Genomic DNA, 12662 nt, shown 5'->3' with positions numbered 1-12662 from the left:
AGAGCAAACCGGGTTGACTTTCTCTCAACAAACTGCAGTATTTCCCCATCCAGGAGAGCACTGACCTTTACCAAATCACAACAAAGAAATGGAGCGTCACACCTATTGGTCCACTTTAACACAGGCTTCTTTCTAATCAAGGCATAGGTCTCTCATTGGACGGAATCAACGTAGAAATTCGAGTTGTTTAATTGGCTCCAGTCGGCTGACGGAAAACCGGGTATAAAAGTTGGTGATTCTCAAGCGGTGTTATTTAGCATCATGTGCGGTTTTCGGGGCAAGAGGATTTCTTTATTGTTGCTGCTCCTCGTTGGGGCAGTTAATGGCTCCGATATTTGGGGAGAATTTAGGGACCAGCGGTTTCCATGGAGCATAGTGAAAGCGGGCACTGAATCGAACTTGAGTTCGAATGTCCGAACGGTTGAGGTGCAAAGTCAATCTCCACTGAAAACTGTATCAGTACAATGTGGGGAGCGCAATATATTGGTTCGAGTGGACACGGATTTATTTGGAACAAAACACCTGGTTAAAGCTGCTGACCTGACTCTGGGGACAGTAGGTTGCCGACCAACGGCCATCTTTCCTCAAAATCACACTATTTTCTTTGATTATGGACTGCACGAGTGTGGCAGCGAACTCCAGGTAATGTGGTTTTTCTGTCTGTGATTAATTGCATTGTGTTAATGCTGGAACATATCGCCGAGTCCTGTTCCATCGTGTTCTCTGCGGCTTCGCTACTCTCCGCAGTCGCTTTGCTGTTCAGCCTGCTATGAAAGTTTGTCTTGGCCAACAAATGCAAACAAGTTCAACTTTTTCATAAGTCAAACTAAAGAAGCATTTGAACTGTCCTTGCGCTTAATTTGTGCATCGGCAAGTGGTGCTAAGTTCGTAGTTGCCTGGAGGGCGCAATACGAGTGCATATATCAAACCGTTAGCAAATACGCCAGCTTGACGGTTGTAACACCATCGGAGTGCGCTGAAGGCAAAACCCGGTGGCATCAAATAGGACAAGTTGGTTGATTTAGCGAGCTTGCGTTAAAATGCAAACCACGTGTCGCAGCTTTGCTGTTCGGCACCGTACTTACACGAATCTAGTCAATGCCTCGATCCAGCACCCTGGTCCAACAGCGTAGGTCGAAAGTTAGTTTTTTGAGAGGACGAGGAATAGCAACGACTCTAATCGTTATTGAGATGGTTGTTCACTGTTGAACCTGGTATCTTTCAGATGGCTGAGGATTTCCTCGTCTACGCCACCCACCTGAACCACAGACCCCAGGCTCGTGGAGCGATTGTTGTGCGAACTAATCGGGCAATCGTTCCTATTCGGTGTCGTTATTTCAGGTAACGTACTGTGAATTTATTGCTGAATTCGTGGTCAAATGCGAGTTCTTTAATCTCTCCAATGCTCTCTTATCCCTCCAGGAAAGCTAACGTGAGCAGTAACCCAATCCATCCCACTTGGATGCCGTTCAGCTCCACCAGGACTGGGGAAGGACAACTATCTTTCTCCCTGCGGCTAATGACTGGTATGTGTGTTGGGCGCAGTTTCACGGGCTGGAATAGTTTGTGCACGATCTCTAACTCTGTCTTGTCTCTTAGATGACTGGCTTACAGAGCGCGCCTCCTCCACCTACTACCTGGGCGAGCTCATACACATCGAAGCTTCTGTTTCTATGATTAACCACTTGCCCCTGAAGCTCCACATTGACCGCTGTGTAGCCACCCTGAGCCTGGACAAGGACTCCACCCCGAGATACAACATCATTGATCACCACGGGTAAGTGTCCTTTGGATTTCTCCAAATAATAATATCTGTGACTATTTCTCATGTCCATCTTGTTCAGGTGCCTCCTGGACAGTGCGACCGAGGACTCCTTTTCCACCTTCGTGTTGGCCGGGGCTGACCGTGAGGTGGACAAACTCCGCTTTGATCTGGATGCCTTCCGTTTCTCCGGAGATGAGCGTTCCCTGGTAAGGAGTTGAACAGTGGCTTGTATGTGTTGGCAAAGTTTCACGGAATAACCTTGTTCAATGTGTCCCTCAGATTTTCATCAGTTGTCGCTTGAAAGTTGCTGCAGTTAATCGGAGCGATTCCATGAACAAAGCTTGCACTTTCCAGAAGACGCAGGACACGTAAGTTGTTTTTCATCTTGGAGCTTGGTTCTGGTGACCGACCTTAATGATAATGACGTTTTCTTGGTCAGATGGACTCCACTGGAAGAAACACGCCTCGACGTCTGTGCTTGTTGTCGCCTGGGGGAATGCGCAGCCATTGGAGAGGGTGTAGTTTCTCCCAGAGGACGGAGGGAGGCTCGGAATGAGGCTGGTAAGTTTTTGTTCCTTCTGGATGTGGGGGGGGGGGTCACTGTCTGTTTCTTGACCAGTAGTTTGCATTGCAGAGAAAGTTGATCAAGCGACGTGGGAGGGTGACGCGTCGCTTGGACCACTGGTCATTCTGGAGAACGGAGTGCCCGACCTGGCAACCCAACCCTTCAATGGGATCGGACGACCTGGAGGGCAAACTTCACGTAGGGGTGAGTTCAAGGTCCCACCTCTGCCACCTGTAGTAGTTTCTCTGACTAACCTCTGCTTCCTTTTATAGGTGTGATATCTGAAACGGTTTTGATCGTTACCCTGGCCCTGACGGCTGCCTGTCTCGCCACTGCTGCTTTGATCGTTTTGTTATTGCACAGGAAACACAAGCAAACTATGTTCAACTAGTTTTCAACTGCAGAAAAAGTGTGATTGCTTCATTCTTTTCTGTGTTTATTCTCTGGTGTCCATTTGGGATATTTGCTGGTTACATAGTCTGCAATTAGCCACCATAGTGTCTCAGACACAAGTACCGGAAATGCTACATACCTTTGTAACCCGGTCACTTGCTTTCGTTTTGACATAACTTGTGCTGCTTGTCACTTTTACTAACAAAGTTTAATTGCTTCACTTTACAAGAGTGTGCGTGTCTTTTTTTTCCCCCTGTAACAGGTTGACTCCTGGCTTTTGAGAATAATACTAAGGTCTTGTACCTGGGCATTAGACTCCCATCAATCCTATGGGAAACGAATAGTACTGCCTGAAGTAGTATTTCAGACAATACCCATAAAGGAAACTAAACCAGTGTCATGGTTTTTCTGCATCTGTTTCAATATTGAGCTGCAAACTGCCGAGCAATTTAACATGACAGTCCATTGAATTCTGGATGTGGGAGGTTGGTGGAAAGCTGGGCTTCACAGGGAAAGCCCTCCCTAGCACTGAGCGAATTTACAAGTCGTGCTGCCACAAAGTGACATCCATTAATGCTGTTTTCACTTCTACCATTGGGAATGAAGCACAGGAGCTGTGGATCGCACACAACCAGGTTCAGGAACATTTATTAACTTGTATCTCACACACAATGCTGGTGGAATGCAGCAGGCCAGGAAGCATCTATAGGAAGAAGTACAGTTGACATTTCGGGCTGGGACCCTTCGTCAGGACTAACAAAGACAGTAAGAGATTTGAAAGTGGGAGGGGGAGATCTGAAATGATAGAAGATGGGGGTGGGATGAAGCTAAAAGCTGGAAAGTTGATTGGCAAAGGGGATACACAGCTGGAGAAGGGACAGGACCATGGGATGGGAGGCCAAGGGAGAAAGAAAGGAGGAGGGGAGCACCAGAGGGAGATGGAGAGCAGGCAAGGAGTGATTGTGTGAGAGGTGGAGGGGGAAAGGGAAAATAATCAATAAGTGGAGAGGGGCCATTAATGGATGTTGGAGAAATCAATGTTCATGCCATCAGGTTGGAGGCTACCCAGACATAATATAAGGTGTTGTTCCTTCAACCCAAGTGTGGTTTCATCTTGACAGAGGAGGCCATGGATGGACATATCAGAATGGGACGTGGAATTAAAATGTGTGCCACTGAGAGATCCTACCTTCTCTGGTGGACAGAACGCAGGTGTTCAGCAAAACAGTCTTCCAGTCTGCGTCGAGTCTCACATATATATCCGCACTGGGAACACTGGACTCAGTATATCAAACCAGCTGACTCACAGGTGAAATGTCGCTTCATGTGGAAGGACTGTCTGGAGCCCTGTATGGTGGTGAGGGAGGAAGTATAAGGGCAGGTGTAGCACTTTTCCACTTACAAGGATAAGTGCTGGGAGGGAGATCGGTGGGAAGGGTTGGGGTGGACAAATGGACAAGGGAGTTGCGTAGGGAGTGATCCCTGTGGAAAGCAGAAAGGGGGGAGGGAAAGATGTGCTTGGTGGTGGGATCCCGTTGGAGATAAAGTTATGGAGAATTGTATGTTGGACCCGGAGGCTGGTAGGGTGGTAGCCATCAGGTTCCTGAACAAGTGTGGATAACTACACTCACCTCAGCGCTAAACTGGCTCAACAAACTATAGACTCATTTTCAAGGACTTTAAGCTTGTGTCCTCAGTTTTATTTATTTGCATGATTTGACTTTGCACATTGCTTTTAGTTTGCCACATTCTATTGTATCTTTGTGTTAATGCAAAGAAATGAATCTCAAGTCAGTGAATAGTGACATATGTACTTCCATAATTTGAACTGTGTGGTGGATTTGAGGTCAAAGGGACAAATTCAACACCTATTGTTGAACTGTTCAATTCAACCCATTCCCCTTGAGCACAGGTGAACAGATTAGACTAATGCAAGTTTAGTTGTTCATTTGGCAGTGTGCAGCAGGACCTAGTACATTAAATGTTACAGTTTTAGATGACCAAACCTTCTGCTTGAAAGACTTGGGCTCACTGTAATTGACCATCCAACTATGGGATTGATTTGTTTTTCTTTATGGTATCGCTGGGCCATTCTGCATTCCAACTGAATGTTCTGCATTTTATTTTCTGTTGCCTTTGTTTTGCAAAACAAATGCTAGCCGGATAGTCTGTCTTTATTCTCAAAGTTCCTATTTGCTATCAGTTTCCAAAGCAGTGTGAATCTAAAACATGATTCTGTTTACATCTATTCTAATTCAACCCTTGAGGTTGGAGAAAAAAGTGTGGTTTGTGAAATAGTACTGGAATTTAAACTCTGCAACGACAAAGTTCCTGTTTGGGTTGGAGAGGATTGTAATATTCTCATGCAGCCAAAGTATTTGTTTGGGACAAAGCAGATGCAGTGTAGGATGCTTGCCTCAATATCTCATCCTTTTTATCCCTCTTGGTTCAGTTCCTTCCTACTTGCATCTGTAACACCTGACTTGAGCTCTTCAATGACTTAGTTCCCTGGTCCCAGTCATCTCATTTTCACTTCATGTCCAGTCCCTATTTACTTCTACCCCCATCAGGAGGGCCTTAAAGCTATCCACTAATTTCTGGGCAACAGACCTGACCAGTTCCCCTCCATCTGGTGGAAATGGCCATCTCTCAATTTCTCCTTTGGCTCCTCCCACTCTTCAAAACCAAGGTGTAGCCATTGGTATTAGCATAGGCCTCAGCTATGCCTGCCTTTTTGTTGGCTACATGGAATAGTCTGTTCAAGCCTACACTGGCATTGCTCCATAACTCTTCCTGTATCCATGGTAAGTTCATCTCTGCCTTCAAATTTAGTTGGTCCATTTCTACCACCTCTCCTGTTTTGATCTGCCTTCATCTCTGGAGACAGTCTAACTGCTGATCTTTTACAAACCCACGGACTCTCACAGCTATCTTGACTACTACTTACCACCCTGTCACTGTTTTTATATTACAATGCCATTCTTCTTTCTCAGTTCCCTTGTACCCACTGCACTTGTTCTCAGGATAAGGTTTTTCATTCCAGAGCAATTAAGGTGTCCTCCTTCAAAGAATGGGGTTTGCCTTTCTCCATCATCAAAGCTGTCCTTACCTGCATCTCTTTAATTTTGCATACATCTTCCCCCACACCATGGATAGGGGGATAGGGTGGTTCTTGTCCCCACCTACCATGCCACAAGCCTTCAGGTCCACCTCAAATGGGATCCCACCACCAAGCACATCTTCCCCTTCCCACTCTTGTCTATTTGTTCCTCCCCACTGATCTCCCTCCCTGCACTTGTCTTTGCAAGCAGAACAAGTACCACACCTGCCCCTACACTCCCTCACTCATACCACTCACGGCCCCAAACAGTCCTTCCAGGTGAGGTGACACATCACACGAGTCTGTAGAGGTTATCTGGTGCTCCCAGTGTAATCTCCTGAATATTGATGAAACCCAACTTGGATTTGGAGACCATTTCATCTGGCACACAAAAAGTGGAATTTTCCCAGTGGTCACCCATTTCAATTCTGCTTCCCCTTCTGACATGTCAATCCATGACTACCTCTACTACCAGAATGAGGCAACATTCAGGTGGGAGGGGCCACACCTTGTAGTCGGTCTGGGCAGACTTCAACCTGATGCTGTGAACACTGATCTCTTGAACTTCCAGTAGCTGCACCCCCATCTCCTTCCCCATCACCCCCATTCTTTCCATCTCACACCTTACCTGCCCATCACCTCCTTTTCCATGGTCTTCTGTCCTCTCCTTTCATATTTCTCCCCCCCACCCCCAACCTCCCCAACTCTATCTTTCACCAATCAACTTCCCAGCTCTTTACTTCATCCCCTTCCCCTCTGCAGTTTTCACCTATCTCTGCTACCTTGTACTATTCTCTTACCTTCCTCCATCTTATTCTGACTCCTTCCCCTTCCTGAAGGGTCTCGGCCTAAAGTGTTGATTGTTTATTCCCAGCCATAGATGCTGCCTGACCTGCTGAGCTCCTCCAGTGCATTTTGCATTGCTGTAGGTTTCCAGCATTGCAGTATCTCGTGTCTATGTATTGTGGTTGCCACCTAGACAGGATTCAAGTTTATTCTCGTGCCACAGGTAGCCAGAGTATAAATGGCATGAGTGTTTTGCTGCAGCAGCACAGTACATTAAAGCTTGGTGATATTTCTATTCTTAAATTAACATGTACAAGCTTGTATAACAATAAACAGCTATATTTATGATAGTGTGATTTGAGGGCACTATTGTCTGAGGCAGAACTAATTTTCTAGGTTGGTTCAAGTACCTGATGGTAGTGGGAAGAAGCTGATGTTGACTCTTAAATTGTGGGTCTGCAGGTACTTCATCACACCACTGACATAAGGGCATAGCCCAAATATTGAATTTTACAATATTGTGACATTGCCTCTTGTTGATATCATCGGTGGTGGGAAGACCTTGGCCATGCAGTCATAGATAGAGGCTCTTGCAACCCCAAGGTGCTGTTGTGTCCATAATCGATGAGAAGATGAGTTTTCTGATCTGCACTGATTCCAGTCCTCCCTCTCCCCTCCCCCCACCTGGTGGAAGTTTAGCCCAAAGCAATAGTGTGGTGATGCTTTAGGGGATGATGAGCTGCCTATAGTGAACAAGAGCCTAGTATGTTCGGGTTATTTACCTCTCAGATTGGAGAGCCACTGGTAGGCTACAAGACATGGGAACAGAATTAGGCTATTTTTCCCCATTTGAGTCTGCTCTGCAATTCCATCATGGCTGATTTATTATCACTCTTCTCATTCTCCTGCCATCTTCTGTGGCCATTGATGCCCTTACTAATCAATCTTTGCTCTAATTATACCCAGTAACTTTGTTTCCACAGCTGTCTATGGATTCTGAGGCTGTGCCCTCCAGCCATTGATTCTCCCACTACAGGAATCGCCCTCTCCTTCTGGGCCTTTCACCTATTCTAATACTCTTTTCAAAGAGTGACATAAATCAGCTATTTTCCCCCAGTGATATTTGCTTGTAATATAAGGGAGATGTTTGCTGGTTTCAAAATACACTTTCATTCATAAGTCACTCCAAAGTAACTGATTAAAATACACATGCAGAAACACCTCTACAATATTCAGTAACGAGCTGAAAAATGGTAAATAACAGATGCACCACAAAGGTAAGTTGGTCTCTCTTCCCCCCCCCCCCCCCACCCCGGAGGTCAACCTTCAGATCTGTTAGAATGACCTATCAATAGTTTTACATTGACCACTGTCACATTAGAGTACAAATCATCTTTTTTTTTCAGTTAAACCTTTATTACTGTGAGTGTTATATTGTGCAAATGACCATTCACATTCTTTGTCTTTACTTCAAATTTGATGGTTGGTGAGATTTGGTCAAAAGCATGAACTAACAAACATACTAGATTTAGGATGTATCTATTCAAATAGTTAACTGCTTCTGGAACACATAGGTAGTATCAATTTTAATGATATTGTACAAATTCCCTGAGGAAGAACTTTCAGTTGACATATCAGTAATTTTTGAAAGACTAACAGCAGAGCACATTGCAAGAGCTGGTTACACCTTTAAGATTGGAATATTCTTAGACCTCCTGATTCTCAATGATATTCCACAACAATGCACTCATTCTATCCAGATAGCTGGTACCAAGAAAATGTTCCTGCCACTAGGAATAAAGAGTGGATGTTTCAGGCCGAGATGATCCTTCATCAGGACCATTTCAAATGCCATTCTTTGAACCCTTACCTTTTTTCCTGAGGAGCTAGGACTTCTCTCTTTGGAGAGAAGGAGGATGAAAGGAGACATGATGGAGGAGTAAAAGATATTAAGAGGAATAGATAGTGGATGGTCAGCACCTCTTCCCCAGGGCACCACTGCTCAATACAAGAGGACATGGCTTTAAGGTTAGGGGTGGGAAGTTCAAGGGAGATATTAGAGGAAGGTTTTTTTACTCAGTGGTTGGTGTGTGGAATGCACTGCCTGAGTTTGTGGTGGAGGCAGATAAACTAGTGAGATTTGAGACTGCTAGACAGGTATATGGAGGAATTTATGGTGGGGGACTATATGGGAGGCGGGCTTTAAGGGTTGACACAACATTGTGGGCTGAAGGGCCTGTGCTATACTATTCTATATTCTATGATGAAGGGTCTTGCCCTGATACGTCAACTCTTGATTCATTTCCATAGTTGCTGCCTGACCTGAGTTTCTTCAGCACTTTGCATCATTATTATTCAACCATTCCTTTTCTCTTGAGCCATTATGCCCTTTGTGTATTCACTACTTTCTATTACAGTCCCCTTTGCATTTTCTGTGCATATTAAAAATTTCTTTTCTCTAATTCTTCCCTGTTCTGATGAAAGGTCCTTATCCTAAAATATTTTGTTCTCTTTTGATGTTACTGGGCCTGTTTTACATTTCCAATACTTTGTTTCCATTTCATATTTTCAGCCTCTGGAATGATTTGTCTTCATATGAATAGAACCTGCATCTTTTACATCCCTTGTCATTCCAAACTACACTCTGCAGTGGCATTGCAGACTTTTTAAGTGGAATATTAGCACATTGTCAAAGCTAGGAGCATTGTAAGAAAGGTGGATGAGCTTAAAGCGTGGATTGATACCTGGAATTATGATGTTGTAGCTATTAGTGAAACATGGTTGCAGGAAGGGTGTGTTTGGCAACTAAATATTCCTGGATTTAGTTGCTTCAGGTGTGATAGAGTAAGAGGGGCCAGAGGAGGTGGTGTTGCATTGCTTGTCCGCCATAAGATTTTCTCGGTGCTTTGGAAGGATAGATTAGAGAGATCCTCTAGGGAGGCCATTTGGGTGGAATTGAAGAATGGGAAAGGTGCAGTAACACTGATAGGAGTGTATTATAGGCCACCTAATGGGGCACGTGAGTTGGAAGTGCAAATGTGTAAGGAGATAGCAGATATTTGTAGTAAACACAAGGTGGTGATTGTGGGAGATTTTAATTTTCTACACGTAGACTGGGAAGCTCATTCTGTAAAAGGGCTGGATGGTGCAGGGGTCAGCAACCTTTACCACTGAAAGAGCCACTTGGACCCGTTTCCCACAGAAAAGAAAACACTGGGAGCCGCAAAACCCGTTTGACATTTAAAATGAAATAACACTGCATACAACGTTTTGTTTTGCCTTTATGCTATGTATAAACAAACTATAATGTGTTGCATTTATGAAATTGATGAACTCCTGCAGAGAAAACGAAATTACATTTCTGCATGCAACAAAAACATTTTGAACTCCGAAAAAAAGACGTTGGATTGAAGGTTACTTTTAAGTAAAATACTCAACGTCTATTTGAGTCCTTCTTGTATTTATGAAAAACGCCAAACTTAAATTTGCCGCCAGCAGCAAACCAAAAATAACGTCAGCCAGCTGTCAACCTGAAAACTAAAAGGACTATTTCACTGAACAATGAAAACATATGAATATACGTAAAATAATAGGCAATTAAAATATTTATCATACTTGTTCAGGTTGACTCACACCTGCCAATGCAGTCGTATTCAGTAGGGATGGATCAATGCTTAGGGGAGTGACCGGGAAGGATAATGTGTTTTTTTCCTCTCTGAACTCACAGAAGCGTTTCCCAAACGATGTTTGCATTGCGATGATTGCAGAATGTAAATACTCCGAATTTATCATGTCGTGACCTTGTTTGAACTCTCTCAAATTGGGGAAGTGAGACAATGTGCCTTTCTGTAAATCTCTGGCAAGCAACGTCAACTTGCGCTCGAATGCCAAAACATCCTCCAACATGTGCAGGGCTGTACGTCCTTACCCCGTTGAAGAGCTGTGTTCAGCGTGTTCAGGTGCGCTGTCATGTCTACCATGAAGTGTAGCTTTTCCAGCCACTCTGACAGTTCCAGCTCAGGAAAGTTGAGCCCTTTGCTGCCCAGGAAAGTTTTCACTTCTTCCAGACACGCGACAAAGCGTTTCAGCACCTCCCCTCTGGACAGCCAGCGATAAAAGCACGTTGTAGCGGTGTGCTGCACGCAGTCAGTAAACTGCAGTCAAAGATGGCTTTATTCGAACTAAACAGCCTTGCTTTTAAGCCTCCCTCAACCCGCCCCCCATGGGCGCGGATGCTGCAAAAGACACGTACTCACAAACCCCCGTAGGCTATCTCCCTTAGCCTGAACGCTGGCTAATTGTGAGCCGGTTCGGATGTGTCAGGAAATGGGTCGCCACAACGTCTTATTTAGATTGTACAAGATCACCATAATCTTCAAATTTAGATTTACATTTCAAAAACTAACAAACTAACATAAAATACATTTTAATTAAATATTGACCATGTAGCGGTGTGCTACACGCAACGCTAAAATTACGACACGGAGTCGGTAACTGCAGTCGAAGGAAAAAACTTTATTCGAAATCCTCAGCCTCACTTTTAAGCCTCCCTCAACCTGCCCCCCATGGCGCAGAGGCTGCAAAGCTCTGTGCTCGCAAACCCCCGTAGGCTATCTAATTGTGAGCAGGTTCGGATGTGCCAGGAAAAGGGTCGCCACAACCAATTATTTCCCAAAGCAACAGGGAGCCGCAGCACAGACGTAAAAGAGCCACATGTAGCTCCGGAGCCGCGGGTTGCCGACCCCCCGTTTAGAGTTTGTGAAATGTGTGCAGGATAGTTTTTTGCAACAATACATAGAAGTACTGACTAGAGATGGGGCAGTGTTGGATCTCCTGTTAGGGAATGCGATAGGTCAGCTGACAGATGTATGTGTTGGGGAGCACTTCGGGTCCAGTGATCACAATAGCATTAGCTTCAATATAATTATGGAGAAAGACAGGACTGGACCTAGAGTTGAGATTTTTGATTGGAGAAAGGCTTACTTTGAGGGGATGCGAAGGGATTTAGAGAGAGTGGATTGGGTCAAGTTGTTTTATGGGAAGGATGTAATAGAGGAATGGAGGTCATTTAAGGGTGAAATTATGAGGGTACAGAATCTTTATGTTCCTGTTAGGGTGAAAGGAAAGGTTAAAGGTTTGAGAGCACCATGGTTTTCAAGGGATATTAGAAATTTGGTTCAGAAAAAGAGGGATGTCTACAATAGATATAGGCAGCATGGAGTAAAAGAATTGCTGGAGGAATATAAAGAATGTAAAAGGAATCTTAAGAAAGAGATTAGAAAAGCTAAAAGAAGATACGAGGTTGGTTTGGCAAATAAGGTGAAAGTAAATCCGAAAGGTTTCTACAGTTATATTAAAAGCAAGAGGATAGTGAGGGATAAAATTGGCCCCTTAGAGAATCAGAGTGGTCAGCTATGTGTGGAACCGAAGGAGATGGGAGAGATTTTGAATGATTTCTTCTCTTCCGTATTCACTAAGGAGAAGGATATTGAATTGTCTAAGGTGTGGGAAACAAGTAAGGAAGTTATGGAACCTATGACAATTAAAGAGGTGGAGGTACTGGTGCTTTTAAGAAATTTAAAAGTGGATAAATCTCTGGGTCCTGACAGGATATTCCCCAGGACCTTGAGGGAAGTTTGTGTAGAAATAGCAGGAGCTCTGACGGAGATCTTTAATATGTCATTAGAAACGGGGATTGTGCCGGAGGATTGGCGTATTGCTCATGTGGTTCCATTGTTTAAAAAGGGTTCTAGAAGGAAGCCTAGCACTTATAGACCTGTCAGTTTGACATCAGTGGTGGGTAAATTAATGGGAAGTATTCTTAGAGATAGTATTTATAATTATCTGGATAGACGGGATCTGATTAGGAGTAGCCAGCATGGATTTGTGTGTGGAAGCTCATGTTTGACAAACCTTATTGAATTTTTTGAAGAAGTTACGAGGAATGTTGACGAGGGAAAGGCAGTGGATGTAGTCTATATGGACTTCAGCAAAGCCTTTGACAAAGTTCCACATGGAAGGTTAGTTAAGAAGGTTCAGTCGTTAGGTATTAA

The 12662-nt window shown here is 44.3% G+C and overlaps 1 protein-coding gene and 1 long non-coding RNA gene across 2 annotated transcripts in view; both read left to right on the top strand.

Moving 5' to 3' along the window:
* The first annotated feature begins 261 nt into the window (after nucleotides 1-261).
* The window catches only part of LOC132405913 (zona pellucida sperm-binding protein 3-like), a 55851-nt gene continuing 43450 nt past the window's right edge, over nucleotides 262-12662 (top strand). Inside the window, exons 1-7 of the mRNA XM_059990892.1 lie at nucleotides 262-642; nucleotides 1226-1341; nucleotides 1423-1526; nucleotides 1600-1777; nucleotides 1845-1971; nucleotides 2045-2133; nucleotides 2205-2326. Of these exons, the coding sequence (XP_059846875.1) occupies nucleotides 262-642; nucleotides 1226-1341; nucleotides 1423-1526; nucleotides 1600-1777; nucleotides 1845-1971; nucleotides 2045-2133; nucleotides 2205-2326 (1117 nt within the window). The remainder of the gene's footprint in view (nucleotides 643-1225; nucleotides 1342-1422; nucleotides 1527-1599; nucleotides 1778-1844; nucleotides 1972-2044; nucleotides 2134-2204; nucleotides 2327-12662) is intronic.
* Nucleotides 2265-2768, top strand: LOC132405862 (uncharacterized). Its single transcript, XR_009515984.1, has 3 exons — nucleotides 2265-2326; nucleotides 2400-2534; nucleotides 2603-2768. It is a non-coding gene; the product is annotated as an uncharacterized LOC132405862 (long non-coding RNA).

The sequence above is a fragment of the Hypanus sabinus genome, chromosome 16, assembly GCF_030144855.1.
Source record: "Hypanus sabinus isolate sHypSab1 chromosome 16, sHypSab1.hap1, whole genome shotgun sequence".
NCBI classification, from domain to species: domain Eukaryota; kingdom Metazoa; phylum Chordata; class Chondrichthyes; order Myliobatiformes; family Dasyatidae; genus Hypanus; species Hypanus sabinus.
The sequence above is the reverse complement of the archived record's forward strand: the minus strand, read 5'-3'. Positions and strand labels throughout refer to the sequence as shown.